The sequence below is a fragment of the Amphiura filiformis genome, chromosome 3, assembly GCF_039555335.1.
Source record: "Amphiura filiformis chromosome 3, Afil_fr2py, whole genome shotgun sequence".
NCBI classification, from domain to species: Eukaryota; Metazoa; Echinodermata; class Ophiuroidea; order Amphilepidida; family Amphiuridae; genus Amphiura; species Amphiura filiformis.
Genome location: NC_092630.1, coordinates 8,437,465 through 8,455,687, shown reverse-complemented (window position 1 = coordinate 8,455,687; position 18,223 = coordinate 8,437,465). Strand labels below are relative to the sequence as shown.

Genomic DNA, 18,223 nt, shown 5'->3' with positions numbered 1-18,223 from the left:
ATAAAGCCTGTCAATATTTCTATGCATACTTCCGCAGTTTTGCTTAAATTAATAGAGATCACGGATGTAGTGAATTGTTAATCACTATTTTTGACACATCTTCTGGAACCCATTATTGTGTTTGTGAACGTGATGTTCAACCATACATTTACATCGTTAGCATCACATACATGCCCTCATTCGGGACCCGCCCCTTTTAAACCTATCGTTCACCAAATCAGGTCCCTTGATTGTTGAGTAACCTTTCCTCCCAGTCTCTTGATGATGTCTCTATTTTTAACTGCAATAAAAGTTGAAATTTCTGCGCTGTATTTATTTTAAAGCTGCTAAGTACTGTGAACATTAATGTAAAGTATATTACTTTGTGTGTAGCACAGCACCAAAAATTAATTGTGTGAAAATGTTCACTTTTATTCTTTTTACACTGTCATTTTGTACTGCCAGGACATTTTCATACCATATGTTTTTTTAGTTTTTCATGGTTAATTTAAAAATTGTGAATTTAAAAAAGCTCACCAAAATATTTTTTACCCTCAGGTTTTAATGTGTACTTCTTTCTTTCCTTCTTCCTTCAGTCCTTCTCTTCTCCAAAAGCCCAAAAGGGCAGTTAGGCCATTAAGGTTACTGGTGACATTGGACTTTCAAGGGCAAGTGTCCATACTGCCACCCTTGCTCATATCTCTGGATGCAGTGGTGTGATTTTTAAAGAGAGGGTGAGGAAGCAAAGAGGGCAACATAACTTTCCAGGATGGAAAAATTTGGCAAAAATGAGACAAAAATGTTGCTAAAAATCTTAAATATCATGACTAGCAGCATTCCACAGTAGAGACAATGGGGGAAATGTCTCATGGAGAAGCTGCCCCTATGTCACTGTCTGGATGGACTGTACAGGGTGAGACATGCTGGTCTTGTAAAAAATAAAATATTGTAACAAATATAAATAGAATAGACTTCAGATTGAGCTAGGTGCCACCTGAAAAGGACATTAATGACACAATCCGCATGTTTCTACTGAGGGCCAAATTCCGTGCCGGGTCATGGCGGGTAACAAGCCCAGTAGAAACGATCTGGGTAATCGGTTGCCGGGCCATGTGCTCGCCTTTTGTGATCCACCTCAAGAGGTGGATCATGCCGGTCAAAGTGTGTAATCCGGCGCAGTAGAAGCGAGCTGTGTGATTGGTTGCGATGCGGTCGAGGTCATGCGTGATGCAAAAATAACGCGATTTATATTCTACTTGTACAGTAGGGGCCTAGGCCTATAATGAAGTAGGTTCCTTCTTTCTGATATTATTGATGAAGTAAAATGGATATGACTTTACTTTTGTAGGTCTACTTCTTTATAGTTAATGAGTTGGTTATATTTGGCTTTAAATTAATTATCATAGCCGATTACTAGATCCACTGGTAAATTAATGGATACAACCGTCATGCCTTGCGCTCGCTGAAATCTGTTTTCCCTACTTCCGGTTTACAGGAAAAAACAATGCCATGCATTGTGCGAGACGCGGCTTTCTGGTCTCAGTAGAAACAAGCGGGGTAATGGTGGCCGGATTATGATCAATATTTTGTGCCCAGAAAATGGTGGGTCAAAAAGCTGTACGCTCAGTATAAACACACTGAATGTTTTCTTGAGTCCTTATCATGTGTATGAACAGAAAAGTTCAGGTAAACATGCAATAGGGGGGGATATAGGTGTCCATGCCTTATATTAAGTATGCCTGGACCAGGAGCTAATATAAAATGAGCTCCTGGTCCCAAAGATGGCTCCTGGTCCTAGTTTGTAGTGTAAAATATTGGACACACCAGGAGCCAAAACTGGGCAAACATGGGGTAAAAAAAGCCTGTGTGCCTGCTTAATTAAGCCTTGTTGTAGGTGTCAGAAACCATTCCAGTGTATTCCTCTAGTCACAAGGTTTCAGAAAATGTATAGTTTGACCTATCTAGGATGTACAGTTCTTGAGTTATCGCCGAAAAAGTCAGAGGTCACGCTTTTGGCTCTATAGGGGTCAAGAAACATTAAAGTGCTTTGATTTTGCCAAAAGAGGTGTCAAATTCTTCGTTTTAATAAAACAATTCAAATAAGGATAGGATTGCACCATCTAGGATGTTTCGTTACCTAGGTAACACAGCAAAATAGATCATTGAGGCCTATTGACCTTGACCTATTTTGCTGTGTTACAATAGAAATAATTGGGAAACGTATTGACATGTGTGTTCCTTTGCTCAACATCACGTATACACTCTGGCCAACTACCCTTGAAATACCTTGTTTGTCAATAGGAAACGGTATGATTTCAAAGTGAACTACATTTGAGCAGTTGGAGAGATGCATAAAAAGTTTGTAATTTCCTGAAAATTACAGCTTAGGATTTATAAATAAATCTTGGGGAAAGATACCTTGTTTGTCAATAGGAAACTGTATTTCAAAGTGAATTACATTTAAGCAGTTTGAAAGATGTCATAAAAGCTTGTAATATCCTGAAATGCTGCTTAGGATTTATAAATAAATCTTGGAAAAAGATACAGAATAATTGTTGAGCAATCATTCTGTGTTTATTGACCTCAAATGATTGAATCTAAACACATCGCAAAAAGTAATTACCCCCCCCCATATTACAAGACGATAACTAAAAATCTATGCATAACATTTCAAAACTGAAATAGCAAAAAGAAAAACTGGCTGGAAACCATTGAAAAGGCATGGTCTCAGGGAATAGAAAGCTATTAATTTTGCAGCACAATTAGAAAGAAAATTAACTTGTCCGCATTATGTAGTCGAGGCACAGCCCCTAACAGATATGTATGCTACATATTTTGGAATGGTTTGCTGCCACCAATTATAGACAAGACAACATAACTTATTCCTTTACACTCCCAATAACTGACATTATTTCAGAGAGGGCTAGACATATCTTTCTTAGTTTCCTGGACCTATGTGAAATAAAACATGTCCATGTGAACAACTACAACTTTCAAATCATGAACCAGAAAGCTAATTTTCCCCCATGTATTCAAATATTTAGTCCACCAACCATTGTGTCACAACATGCGGTAATGGGAAGCATAGCTTGCAGGCTTTCAGCCATAAAGTATGATCTTATAAACAAACCCAACAAGCCATGTGATGGTCAGAATTCATTCGGCCATTATTACTGACTGCCCTCCGCACCAAACTGGTGTTGTGACTGCCAAATTACATGTAGGTGGATTAAAGCTGCTTAAAAAGCGATGTTATATTGTACTGTGTTGTAAACTTTCATCATTCTTTTGTCTACATGTAACATGGGTGATGAATGCATTTAAAATCCCCACCAAGGCTGCATCATTTCACATTTCAAGTGGGATGGACCCGATGGGGACCCAGCTATGGCTGCCATTGAGAGGGGTAGGAATGTCAATTAGATTCATCTATAGATTGTCAAATTGGCTAATAAAAATGTTTTCAAACTTAATTTTTTGGCAAATTTGTAATTTTTACACATGTCCCAACTTCCACCTAAATATTTATTAGTCAAATTTGTTATTTGACAGGTCAACAGCAATTTTGACATACTGTTGTATTCAGACATTTAAGTCCCCCCGTAGAGCTCCAAAATAGCCTTTGGGGTTCTTTTACTTTACCTTGTTATTTCGGCTTTAAATGGACAGAAACAATATTTCAGCATTTTATGTAAATATGGTAAAGAATTGAGCAAAATTTAAATTTGATTGAAATCGTACATGGCTTTAAACTTCTCATCACCATTATTATTAACCTGTATTTTATTGTCTTGATTATTTTCATGTATATTAGGTCGAGTAGTTGCATCAAGATATATGCAAAGTACAGCATCTGTCCGGAGAAAGGCTAACAATAATACAGTAAGTATTTCTTTTCATTGATCTGTTGATTTAGGGACCAAATCAAAAGTTTGATGACATCCAGTAAGCGAAAGTTCTTTTGTTAGGAGGCTAACCCCCTCCTTCAGCTTCACTCCATGTAACCCAAATGTGAAATGTTGCAAACTCAAACGTGAAACGCGCCGGGGCTTGAACCCGGGACCTCAGTGGTGCAAAGCGAGGGAATTACCGCTGCGCTAACTCGCCCTAATAGTGCATGGCGTATTACTCACTACGCTTACAACACTCTACTTAACGAGTAATGTGCACACCCCGACAAGCGTGGTTCCGTACCAACGCGGACCATGTCCTCTACCATGTGATAGATGACATGCAGGAACTAATGTAGTGATACCGCAGCCACTGATTAAGAATTGGGATTATTGTTTGGGGTGGCAACAACTATTCTAAAAGCTCTTTTATTCCTTTCATGTTTTAATTGCTCATCAGTCTAGCTTCAATGTCACCAGAAAGTCATCCTCCTTGGACAACACCAGAAAGTCATCTACTCAGAAAAGTGTGAACACCACCAGGAAATCAACCTCTCAGACTGAAATGATGCGCAGACCTCCATCGTCAGTGAGACCGGCTAAGAAGCAGATTTCTAGAAAAACCAGCAAGTCATCTTCAAGAGTGGCTTCCAAGCCATCGCTAAGCGATACCATGCAGATGTTAGGAGGAAACAGGAAGCCGTCCCTTAGTGAGACCGTGATGGATGCTGGGAAGGGACCGGGAGGGGTGACCTCTACTCCTGCTCTAAGTGTGTCTCGGCTGCCTTCGCGGTCTGGTTTGGATGCCTCTGCTATTCAGCCTATTCATGGGATGTCTGTGTTGATGAATGAGGATGTGTCCATGATAGCTCAGCTTTCACATTCAGGTACGGGATTTGATCAGAGTATGGTCTTGGTTAAGCTCTTGTAGTACAAAATTCTGCAATCATTTTCTTGCAATTGTATTTTTTTCTATGATGAGTTCCTTTGACAAGTTTATGTCATGTTTTGGAGGGTTTTATATCATGAATTTTGGTGGGTGGCAGTGAAGATGCAAATATAGCAACATCAAATTATGTTAGAGACACTTAAAGGTGCAGGGATGTGAGAGCTCCGCGTTTTCGCAAATTTCAGCGTTTTTAGCTTGCCTGCGTCGCGTTTTAATTTTTCCAAAACTAAAAATCCGCGTTTTGCTTTTCCCCAGTGATTTATACATTATATGTTGTCCGTCCGTCTGTCTTCCATTAATTTAATGTATGAGACTAACTTACGTTACGTGTATTAAACCTGCATATGAGACTAATTTGCGAAAGACGACCGCATGTATAGAGATCCGTGGTAGGATGTGTAGCATTGTGTAGTATCATATCATATGGCAGCGGTCATCGAACGTTGCCGTTGGGATCGATGTTTTGTTTACGTACGACGCCGTTGCAGAATTGTTTCATGTGGGTTGTCGAATTGTACCATTTTCAATCGTAACCATCCATCTAAAGTATGACAACATGTTTACTAAAAAGCACAAGGAATTAAGAGAGGATATATCATGGCTACCAGGATTGTAATTTTGTCGCGCAATACTCATATATGTGCAATGAAATATAGCTTTTAATCTTCTAATATTTACGATGAAATACGCACAAATACGGATGGTAGTAGGTAAGCTTTCGAACATAAATGGATACTTGTTTTTTTCCGCGTTTTTTGGAAAGCTCCACTCACACCCCTGAAGGTGGGTGGTCTAATTTTTCATATTGGGATTATAAGAAACAGTCTAATATGGCGGGCATTTGATTTTCACCATAGCAAGTAAAAGGTACAATTTGAGTTGAGACGTCTTTTATCAACATAAGAATGAAAATGTTTAGAATTATGTAAAATCACTAATTATTCCATTAATTTGTCTGTTTTTTTTATACATGTGTGTAAATATGTTAACAGGATCACCGTCATCACACAGAGATGCAGACAGTGCATATAGTACTCAACATACTCAACATACAACTCACAAGGTAATTCAAAACAGAATCTGTTAAACTTTTTATAGAATTTCTGAATTTAACATAATCAGAGGATCAAATTTGCAAACTTTCATAATTTTTAAATTTTCTTCGCTGTTTTGTCCTTGCAAGCAAAAGAGTTACTGCCAAATGTTTTTTTAGTTACTTGGAATTGTAGTTGTTTCCATTGATTATAATGTATATTCTTATTCCAATTTTGCCATAAATTACTAATAAATCCATAAGTAAGCTGTCTCCTATTCGCATCAACCATTTTCATTATACAGCAATATTTTTGTTCAAAGTAATTTATATTGATTACCATGCGATCAGATGAATTAATAGAATGGTTGAGACTTACTAGCAAATGTTGTCTGTATTCCTAATCATATTGAGGCGTTTTTTAGCATTACTCACAAAGAGGGATTTCCTGAAACAAGTAAATACATACAATCAACATCAAATATTGTTATATAAATATATTTGAACCATTGTACAGCTACACAATGTGTATGGATCCATTGAAAACAAAATAAGTACCAACAGTCTCCACATGATGTCATAACCATATTGTATCATTCATATTTCTTTGTTTTAGAGGTCTATACAGGAGCCTGAAATAACCCAAGACTACCTTGACAGAGTGTATGCTGTTTACCTGCAGTGGGTCTTCATAGATTCTAAGGTAATGAAATACAACCTAGAGTCCGAAGTTTTCCGTTTTACGGAAAACAAAAAAAATCACGGAATCGGAGGTACAACACGGAAAATGATATTTTTGTATGATGTGACAAAAATTGTTAAAAGATAAGAGAAATAAATGTTAAAAACAATCATGAGTTGTGTGTGTCAATTTTTATGATACAAATACTGTTTAATAATACCAACATAAATGTATATTACCAAGGCATGAACCCCCTATATCCCTCCAAACATCATAATAGTCGGCCTATTATCGGGAGAATATTCCAATCAGAGCATATTGTTCGCGATATTGAACATTTTATTGTGACATTAATATCATCATTTATACATTTTAAGCTTTATTCATGACACGGATTTACAAATTTTACAACACGGAAAATGGATTTTAGAAAACGGTTAACTTCGGACTCTAATACAACCCTATCAGAGATACGCAACTGGTGATTCGGGCACCCGATCACCATCGTGTACCCAGACCACGGAAGAAATTAAAAATTGATTTTATATACACCTGGCAGCTATTGCAGATGGAAAGTTTGTGGCACTAACCCCTAGAATTCTCTCTTACTACCAAAGGCAAAGCTAAATTACATGAGAGGAAAGGGCTGAGTCCAGAAAGTTACAAATCTTATTCTCTCAGTAGAAGAATTATTGGGATGCATTTATAATAGTTTATTAACACCCATCTGGGATTCTAAATACAGTTTTCAACTTATTTTATCAGTCGGGTCCATAGGCGTAGATCCCGGGGGATGGGGGATTTATCCCCCAATATTTTGCCAGGGGATGATCCATACAATCATCCCCCAATGTTGACGCCTGTATATGGGTTTCCAATCAAATTAACCCCATATTTGGCCATTTCAACCTAAACAGTGCTAAATTTTTCACGCTCTGCACGAATTTATTTAACTTTTGTACAATATTTCACCAGTTTAGCTTTAATATTGCACAATTTTTCGCGCGCTTCACGCGCATTTGTACCATGACCTTATTTTGTCGCCAAAAGGTGCTGACTTCAAGAAATTTTTTCTAACCCCATCCCCCCCCCCAAATCTACGCCACTGGTCGGGTCTGTCAAAATAGAGATAAGAGGGTACCAGAAAAAGGTTGATGGTTTAAGAAGAAAACAGGAATATGTCTCACCATCGATGATGTCTCATTGACTAGAGATTGCCAACACAACGAGTATTGCGCCAAATTGGGCTAGCTCGTTGGTGACACAACTGATGGCAAAATGTCTGATACAGTCATATATCATGGTCCAAAGAAGCAAATTTCAATAACTAAATTGTTGACACGATTATGTAGAAAATGAATGAAATTCTATGGAAATTATGTTTTTAACTTAACCAGATTTTGAAGAAAATAACTTGTAAAAGCACTGCAAAGATAAGGCAATTTTGGACTTGCATACACACATTTTTGAAGGTATTTCATAATTTTTTAGTGATCAAAGGTCACATATCATCCCCATGATGTCATGTTAGCTATATTGCAATGCTTTTTGAGTGTCAAAAATGTTCTTGAATTGTGAAAAACTATGAAAACATTTATACTTTGACATCTCAGAATACAACGAGAAACCGTCATTGATTCACATCGATATCGGGCTTGACATATTTTAGTTGCATACCAGACTGATTATAGCACAAAGCAGTAATTATCTTTTTGGATATGTTTGTATTTAACTACTTTGTATTAAAGTACAATACCTTAATATTGCTATTATTTATCATTTTCCAGTTACGAAAAAGCTTCCAAGAACAAGAAAATGATGCAATGGTAGGTTTTTTTACATTTATGAATTAAACTAAGTACATTATATTCCAATAGGCCCAACTTAACTATTTCAAATGAGTCAATGTATAAAAGACTGACAAACAGCACTACAGCATACATGTGCAAAAGCTTTTGTACTGCTCATGATTAAACTTAAAGACAACAATTCTTTGATTTTGGGTCTTTGCCAATATATGTCAGAGGTACTCTGTTTTGGTTCCCAAGCATAACAATCCCATATAGCAACTTTGCATAGTGTTATGTACATGTAAAGAGCTAGCTATTCTTACCTCATAATCAGCGTTCGAAATTTTGGTTGTCCGGTTGCCCGGGACAACTAAAAAAGTCGCAGGACAACCAAAAATACTGATTCGGTTGTCCGCCGGACAACCATAAATCGAGCCAAAAGTCACATTTGTAGGCCTACAGACAACCAAAAACTTAGACGGACAACCAGAAATTGTAATCTGGTTGTCCGTGGGACAACCATTTATTTTTCCTAAATTCGAACACTGCTCATAATTATGATGTTCAACTTTTAATTTTAATTGCAGGCATATGAGGGTTCATCTTCATGTTGGATTTCAAACTTTTTTAATTTTGGTTCTTTTCCTTTTTTCCATATACTCAGGGCAAAAAAATAACTGGAGGTACCGAAGGCAATTGCCTTGGGTGCCCCATGCCTTTGCCTGGGGCCTCTAAAAATGTGTAACTTTGGATGTATTCAATGCTAATCATAAGTTTTCTCATCATTACAACAGGGTCAGATATTTGCTTTATGGTGTGAGAATGAGAAAATGAGGAAACGCAAAGCTGAATTAGAACTAGAAATGGCCAGAATTAAACATGAAAATCATGTAGATGAGCAACTGGAAATACAAGTAAGTGTAGCTAGAGATTTATGGTTTGCTTGCTTATACAATACCAGATTCCTATTGGTGCTGCCCCAGAGGTGCTGTGCTGCCCAGCTACGTTGTGGTTATGCTAGACCAGTCCAGTACCAGTGTGTGTACTGTACATGCAATTCTGATATGTGAACTCTATAGAGTACCAATGAAGTAGCTTGGTGGCAGTGTACTTATCGGGCAACAGTAATAAGAATCTAGTAAGTGTATCTATGAGTTTAGTGTAATGGGGCAGCCTAATCAGTGGACCTACCAACAGGGTGAATTGGTTGTGATTTCTGTAATGCTTTGTGGTTAATGCCACTTCCAACTCCTATAAATTTAAAATAGGTTCTCATTGTTGGCACACAGATCTAAGGGGAGGGGAGGGAGTTAAAATCTGCCATATTTGGGAAGGCCATTCTTTTGCCCCCCAGGAGTGACTAGGCTAGCTATGTTCTGTTATTACACAAAGAGAACTAGCATGGACACCGGTAGTGTCACATATATTTCATTGTTCTGAAATGTATACGGTAGTGAGACATGCACTTAACTTGGATTAATGTATAGGGTCTGTGTAAGTTGGGTTGGAAAATGAGTTTTGTGCAAGACTTTTCGAACATTGGGCTATTTCAGTTGAAATCCATACACTCCCTATGGAAGACAACCTCTATCTTCCAGACAGGGAGTGTGAATTTCAAATGGGGTTATCTGAATGAATACTGGACACTTCATCCCCTGGACACTTCATCCCCTGGACATTTCATCCCTGGACATTTCATCCCTCGTGTTAAAACGCTATTGTAGCGTTCTTTGAGCGTGACAGTGTCAGTGAATCAAGAATGCATATGAATATAATAATTGTTTAGAATCTTGAACTTAGAAGGAACTGATATAAGGAAATTAATAATCTTATTTATCCAATGTATGCACCGTATTCTGTGTGAGCTATCACCAGCTGATCACACGTATAATAATCGATCAATGTTGAATGGCAGCAGGGCCTATTAGACTATTTAGTTAATTCAATGAATTTACCTAAATTGAACAGTGCATCTGCCGCATGTCTTTTGTTATTACTGTGAGTATTGTTATCATTATAATATTACTATTATTGTTAATATTATTAGGCTGTTAGGCATATTATTATTATTATCATTATTATTATTATTATTATTATTTACTGTGGGTTTTTGTTGTTGATAGCTCAGACTATTTATTATTGTTATGTTAAGTGTATTCTTTTTTCCTGTTATTTATGTATTTATTATGTATTGTTTAATTAATTAATTTTATTTATTTATTTATTTATTTATTTATTTATTTATTCATTTTATTATTATTTACTTAAAGTTGTTCATCTAACAAAATTAGTACATTTTTAATACTATTTAATATCTGTTTATTGTATATTGATTATATGTCTGCATATATATGGAAGGATCATGGCAATGTTTTTGTATTGTCCACTTGATGAGGTGATTAGCGCAATGTCATGTTATATGATAGGAACAATAGCTGAATGGTTACAGGAAGTTGAATTCTTTCAATCATTGACTGGTGTGCTATTAATCAATGGAATCTATATAACTATATAATCATTCGGGAATCTGTAATATAACCATAGTCTTATCACTGATAAGGTGCGATTAAAAGGTTCTAAAAGTAGTTAAGTACAAGGATAGTTAGAACTTACACTTGTAGGAGAATTAAATTAATACTAAACGGGAAAGACTAAGGATTACTATACGCAAAATACTGGAATTCCATCAGTTCAACTGATAATAAATATCTGCATTATATTTGTTCTTTTTCTCCTGTTTTTGCCCATTTATTTTTCTTACTTTCCTCCAAAGATCCCCTTCACCACCTCCAAAGATCCAATTTTTTCTTGTTTTCACCCAAAAAGACATTTTTTGCTCCCAAGACCATTTTGTGGGGACACTCTATACTGTTATAAGATCGGCAACCAAGTTTTAGAATATGGCTCAAAAAACTGCAGAAAGAACTGATTTTGGGGTTTTCCGCACATGCATGTCATTTTACTATTAGAGTGCCCCCCCTCCCGGAAACTTTAAAGTTTGAACTACATGATTCCCGACAGAGTTTACACTCTGCATCTGTATGGATTACAATCCATAGCCCTTAAAGACCGGGTTATAAAAAATCGCACAACCGCAAATATTTAAATTTGATTTCTCTAAATTAAATTTTCTAGATTAATTTTCTAAAAGTAAGACAAACTCAGTTTCACCCCATACAAACTTGCTCAAAAATATTAATCAACATAATTTGTCAGTCAGTGTACATGTAAGTCCTATTTGTTCACCTGAAGATCATGTGGTTACTTATTTTGTTTATTTAATTAATTTGTTTGTTTGTTTATTTATTTTTAGGAACTATTGCATTTGTTTGTTTGTTTATTTATTTATTTTAGGAACTGTTGCATTAATCTAACAATTCAAACAACATATATATTCCGGTCTGAAACTATTCAGACAATATTTTAAAAACATTATTAACATCAACAATTTGCAACAAACCCAAATTATGAAAAAATCACCACAGGGTAGTTTTATATTTCTCCATTTACGATCCTGCCCAAAAGTGTCTCCTTTTGATATACCACGTCACAACTAGATGTATTTTAATGGGGCTCAACTTTATCTGTGGTTTGATGTTTTCCTCATTTTTGACAAATGTTTCATTTAAAGAAAATACCTAAAGGATTTGATCCGATTTGTGCATGATGATGGATGCATCATAATATTTTGGGTCGTGCTTGTACACGCCCGTACTTGAAGTCAAGTTGTCATTAACCGATTTTTTTAATTTCATGATAAATTTATGTGAGACCTTATATACTTTGGGACGAATATACTTTCTTGCTGATAAAGCGTGAAATAAAAAAATAGTATAGGCCTACCATTCCTTTTTGTACAATTTTTTATAACCATGAGTTTTAAGTTCAGTCAACTTTCAATCAATCAACCCAGAACACCCCCCGGGTCCGTGGATAACGACCGGTAATGTAGTCTAAGCTATTTTCTATTTTCATCCCCCCCCGTGCCAATGTATAATGTCATGTAGTTAGTGATATTTTTAATTAACCCCAAAACAACCTCTTTTTTTCGTAGGACTACATCATGCATTTTTGTAGTTGATTTTCAAAACAAAAAATAAATAAATAGATAACGACTGGTAATGTAGACTAACCTATTTTCAGCCACCGCCCCACTCCCCAGAGCCATGAAAGCGACATGTGGTTATGTTATTTTTAATAAACCCAAGTGAACCTGCATGAAAAGAGAAACTTGGCCCCCCTGGCTTAGCACTTTTGTCGTCTTAAGCCACTTGTGAGAATTGATATGGGAATATTTTAAGGATAATCATGGGATTAAGCCCTTATATCAGTTATCTCCCACAAGTGTATCGACTTTAATTTGTTTCCCATTGTCATACTTGGATGCACACTGACCACAGAATGTTTTCTTTTTATTTGAATTAGTTGTTTGGAGGTTTTGTTTTGAAGGACCATTGACTATGACAGAATATCCAATTCAACAATTTTGAAGTTGGCTTTTCAAAATCGCCTAATAGGCCTATTTAATGGATTTCATGGGTGAGATTTTCAAAGTAGCCAAAATGTCACGAAATCGCGGGAGCACTTTGTTTGTCGCGGGACGGAAGTCAAAAGTCGCCCAATTGGGCGACTAAAACTAACAATATAGTTATATGTATATAGATTCCACTGATTGAAAGAGTTCAACTTCCTGTAACCATTCGGGCTGACGGCTATTGTTCCTATTGTATAACATGAAATTGCCACTAAATCTAATCACCTCATCAAGTCGACAATACAAAAAATATTGCCATGATCCTTCCCTAGGGCCTATATGCAGACATATTTGAATTTGATCACTATAAGAATATAACATACTATCCACATAACAGATACATGGTTCCCATAAAAATGTACCGGTACTCATTTTGTTAGATGAACAACTAAGTAAATAATAATAAATAAATAAACAAACAAAATAAATAATAAATACATAAATTATAATAATTATAAATAAATTAACAGCTAGTATAGATACATAAACAATACACAATAAATACACAAATTTAACAGGAAGAAAGAGAAGAAATACACTTTAGCTTAAATAGTCCAGGCTAATATCAACAACAACAAAAAAACAAAGTAGGCCTATAATAATATAAATAATAATAATAAAAATATTAATGATAACGATAGGCCTACTCCGGTAAAATAACAAAATAATAATACTTTTAATAATAATACTAGACGTAATACTGAATTAGAATCATCCGTGTAGGGGGCCTACACGCCGCTTAATAGGTAAATTGATTGCACTATTGCCATTCAACATCGATCGATTTTTATCGCGTGATCAGCTGGTGATACTGATAGCTCAGACAGAACACAGTGCATACATTGGATAAATAAGACTAATTTTAAATAAAGATATTATTTCCTTCTAAAGATCCTAAACAATTATTATATTCATATGCAATCTTTTTACTGTCACGCTCAAAGAACGCTACAATAGCGTTTTAACATGAGGGGATGAAATGTCCAGGGGATGAAAATGCGAGGGGATGAAATGTCCAGTTACCATCTGAATGGGTGATGCCATTTGAAATCTACACCCCCCTGTACTGTGTGAGAGATTAAAGTCACATCTTCCATAGGGGGTGTATGGATTCCAACTGGAATAGCCCATTATACATGTAGGACAAATAGCCTAGAGTCCGAAGTTTTCAGTTTTACGGAAAACGGAAAAAAATCACGGAATCGGAGGTACAACACGGAAAATGACATTTTTGTATGATGTGACAAAAATTGTTAAAAGATAAGAGAAATAAATGTTAAAAACAATCATGAATTGTGTGTGTCAATTTTTATGATAAAAATGGTGTTTAATAATACCGAAATAAAGGTATATTACCAAGGCATGAACCCCCTATCCACCCAAACATCGTAATAGCCGGCCTATTATTGTGAGAATATTCCAATCAGAGCATATTGATGGCGATATTGAACACTTAATTGTGACATTAATATCATTGTTTATACATTTTTCATGACACAGATTTACAAATTCTACAACACGGATTACAACACGGAAAATGGATTTTAGAAAATGGTAAACTTCGGACTCTAAAATAGCCCATTGTAGGACAAGTGATTGTTCCTTCTTCCAATTTGACTGAGTGTTTAACAACCATGTACACTAAAATGCTCATTTGAGCACATCATTTACTACAATTCTTTTGTAAATTTCTATCCATCCTTAGCGTTCCGGTCTTGGTCCAATTGCAGCCAGCAGTGACGTATACAAGCATCAGTACAGTACCATGGCCCATGCTTTAGACACTACTAGACATCAGCTACCATTGAAAGGAATACATGTACCAGATGATGAAGAGCAATACCAAGGTAATATACCACTGGTCAAAAAAAATTCTTAAACACTTGAGAATGTTCCTGCAATCTTATTGGTTCTTACCCGTGTGATATGACACGATATCACACGGGTCAGCGTGTGTGCATCGACGTGATACGCGTACTCACTATTTGAACTAATGGGAGGCGCACTGCAACAACGGGACTGATCGATTTTAAGCCCTAGGTAATTCCTTGTAAAATGTAGAATTTAATTAGATTAAAATGTGTAATACTTATGATATTTTTTATTTGAATTGAAGTGTTTAAGAATGAGAATAAAGGTATTGTTTTTAGCAGCTGTCTTGCATCTATCGTCTCATATAACACGGGCGACATCATTATTTTTAGCATAAAACAACGAGGCGGTTAAAATAATGATGTCGCCTTTGTTATATGAGACGATAGATGCACTCCAGCGGCTAAAAACAATACCTTTATTCTCTAAACATCACCTTGGACAACATTTGTGCATATGATTTTCCCTACTTATTCGTAAACAGCAATGTCAGTTTTCCGGCTCTTTTTTCAGGTGCACAAAGCTTCAGGTGCATAAAGTCCTCATTTAGATAGGTCCATCAAGTTAAAGGTCCTCTGCTGGAAAATCCTAGGTATTTGCTTGCCAGTCTCTACAGTAGTAGTGTTGTGTGTGTATGTTGATGTAAAAATACTTGAAAATACCAGTGAATGTTTCATTTAATCATGAATACTTACACCATCATCAGTTGTCGAACCCTGTCATTGTTATGCAGATAATGTAATATAGATGAAACAGTATAGAGAATGCTAATAGAAGTACACATGTGACTGAGAAATTGATTAGGAATATATTTCAATTTTTCAAATACATTTATTTGTCAATATTATCTCATACCTCTCTTTCGTTGTAGGTGCCTTAATTTCAGCTTTGGATGAAAGTGAACAACTGTTACAACAATTGAACCTGTCTGTTGGAACCACACAAGGGTCAAAGGTCACAAGTTTTGCCAAAGCAATGCAGACGTTAGAAAATGTTGTGGAGAATGAAGATAAGGAACTGAAGAGGTAAGATATTAGAATTGATAAGCGACAAATTAATTAGTTGTATATTAAAACATCTCGGGACAGTTTGGTGTAAACTTCACCATTAACTGTTATTCTTCAGTGTGATAAATTGTGCCCCTGAGATAGTATAGAGAGAGGCATTGTTTTTGGTGCTGTGTCCAGCTATGTGTACACCATTGTACATCAATCCACGATGTTATGAGTACCACCTGTTACAAGCTAATCAGAGTATAGGCAGTTCCGCTGCAATGGACACTCTCTATTCCTTAGAACTCTGCATTAAAATTCAAAATGTATGATACTTTACAAGCTTTCAATTTTTGTGTAAATTATGTGTAAATGATAGTGAATATAAATATCCTTTATCTTCTCCCTTTTGTTTGCAGATGTCAAGAACTTCTAGCAGCCACCAGCTCTTTGACAACACACGCAAGTTCACTCCAAATCCAACAGTTAGAAGCTCAGAGATAAAAGTGAAATGTGTATCAGAGACTACAAAATGTCTGCGTATGTGGTAGAGAGCAAAGTTGATTGTCATCAGTGTTGGTATAAGGCCAAACAATTGTATGTCTCAGCTTGAGAAGATTTTAAAACCCAATGCGGAATGCGTTTGTTCCTCCCCTCCACCTTTAACTCAGACGTAACAATTTGAGTTGCTCAAAACTTTTTAAAAACATTTTTCAAAACATTTTTTCATGAATTTAAACTGTTAATCACAAATGCTTTTACAGATATTTTTGTGAAGAAAACAAGTGCAAAAATAATAATAAATTGTCAAATTCAAGAGAAATGCCCACCAAAAAATAAATACGCACGACAGCTCTGAGACATACTTTATTTTGGCCTAATACATGTATGGGGCAAGTGTCATTGGGAGGATTTAGGCCTGGTATAACCATACCATCCATGTATATTTTGTATCAGCATATAGTATCTCTTTCCATGGTCTAACCGGTCTTAAAGTTGACAACAGTGTGGCAAAAAATAAACATTAACCTGCAGGGATTATCATCGATTTTCTGTACAAAATATTGTGCTTATGTTAACCACCAAACAATCAACAATTATATATAGGCCAATTTGATGATAATATGTGACACAATCTGGTCCATGGAGGTTGTGTCACATATGTCTTATTGTCTATTTCATAAAACATTGCAAATAACTTGTTTCGTAAGTGTAAATTTCTATCCCCAGTGTTGATCACTAGCCTATGTAGGAGAGTCAGGCTTTGTCAATTTGACAGCACAACTCAAATGATAATAGAAGTACAGACACACTTTTATTTGTACTTCATTTTGATGTCGGATTGAGTTATTCCAGTTGCAATCCATACACCCCCTATGGAAGACATGCATGACCTTAATCTCCACACAGGGAGTGTAAATGTCAAATAGGTCATATGACCCATTGGGGGGAGATTAAGATCTGGTTCTGCGCGCTTCTAAGTAGATATATATCTTCTTGGTCATTCCATCCTTTTTTTTATTTTTATGTCAAGACATATCAAGGCATTAACAGCTGTTATCATGATAAAGCTGACGGGTTGGCGCCTAGATAGTTATTTACCTCCTCTTTGAAGATGGTCCGTTTCACAATTCCAGGAATGTGAGGCGGGAGTGTATTCCATGTGCGGGCTGTAGATGGAATGAAGGACCGCTCATGACTAACAAGGTTAGATCTTGGAATTTGAACTGCAAGGTCGTGAGATCTAACTGAGCGGCGAAGGCGTAGGTCAGTCTGGAGCTGGTCCGGAAGTAGTTGGCAAAGTAACTCATCTGTCCAGTGGATGTAGTCTCTAAATACTCTCTCTCTCTTTGTCGAGCTTGTTGATTTATAACAATATGCAGCTGATTGGCCAAAAACATAGCCATAAGGCCTAAAAAATGTATGATTGGCGTAACCCGGCCGACCCTAAAAATAGGCCCGACCCTAGACTTTTTTTTTTCTTATTTTTTGCAAAAAAATAAAAAATAAATAAATAAAATCAAAAAAAAAAAAAAAAAAAAAAGTTCCAAAACCTTTATCATATGCAATTTACAGCTTTAAATAAAAATTGCCGACCGACCTACCCTAATTTTTTTTCATGTTACGCCAATCAAACAATTTTTTTAAAGACCTAATTGATGAAAACGATTTAAGTTGTAAGAATTATTATATGAACTCTGGTGGTCTTCCAAACAAGATCCACTGGTTAGTGGCAACTTTACTTCTCTTCCTAATAGTCCTGGCCCTGCCCTACAGACCCGTATACAATTTATCAGGAAGAAAGTTTGAATGTTGATTCGAGTAGGGTATGCATAGGTCTTTCAAATTCTACTAGGTGGAAAATTCCAAACCCGGGCAAACTCTGTATATGGCCGTTTTTCAAAATGGCCGCCAAAATGTACTTATGAACCAGGTATAATGACAATAACTCTGAAACTATTTGACCTAGAGGGGTGATTGAGGTGTCTATCCCCACTCAAT

General features: G+C 36.2%; 1 protein-coding gene across 2 annotated transcripts in view; it reads left to right on the top strand.

Moving 5' to 3' along the window:
- The window catches only part of LOC140147960 (uncharacterized), a 50,177-nt gene extending 32,491 nt beyond the window's left edge, over nucleotides 1-17,686 (top strand). For both annotated transcript variants that reach the window (XM_072169753.1, XM_072169754.1), the window contains 9 exons: nucleotides 3,794-3,861; nucleotides 4,330-4,756; nucleotides 5,811-5,881; nucleotides 6,468-6,554; nucleotides 8,321-8,359; nucleotides 9,118-9,237; nucleotides 14,563-14,704; nucleotides 15,601-15,754; nucleotides 16,141-17,686. In XM_072169753.1, coding sequence (XP_072025854.1) covers nucleotides 3,794-3,861; nucleotides 4,330-4,756; nucleotides 5,811-5,881; nucleotides 6,468-6,554; nucleotides 8,321-8,359; nucleotides 9,118-9,237; nucleotides 14,563-14,704; nucleotides 15,601-15,754; nucleotides 16,141-16,225 — 1,193 coding nt within the window. In that variant the 3' untranslated portion in view covers nucleotides 16,226-17,686. The remainder of the gene's footprint in view (nucleotides 1-3,793; nucleotides 3,862-4,329; nucleotides 4,757-5,810; nucleotides 5,882-6,467; nucleotides 6,555-8,320; nucleotides 8,360-9,117; nucleotides 9,238-14,562; nucleotides 14,705-15,600; nucleotides 15,755-16,140) is intronic.
- The last annotated feature ends 537 nt before the right edge of the window (nucleotides 17,687-18,223 follow it).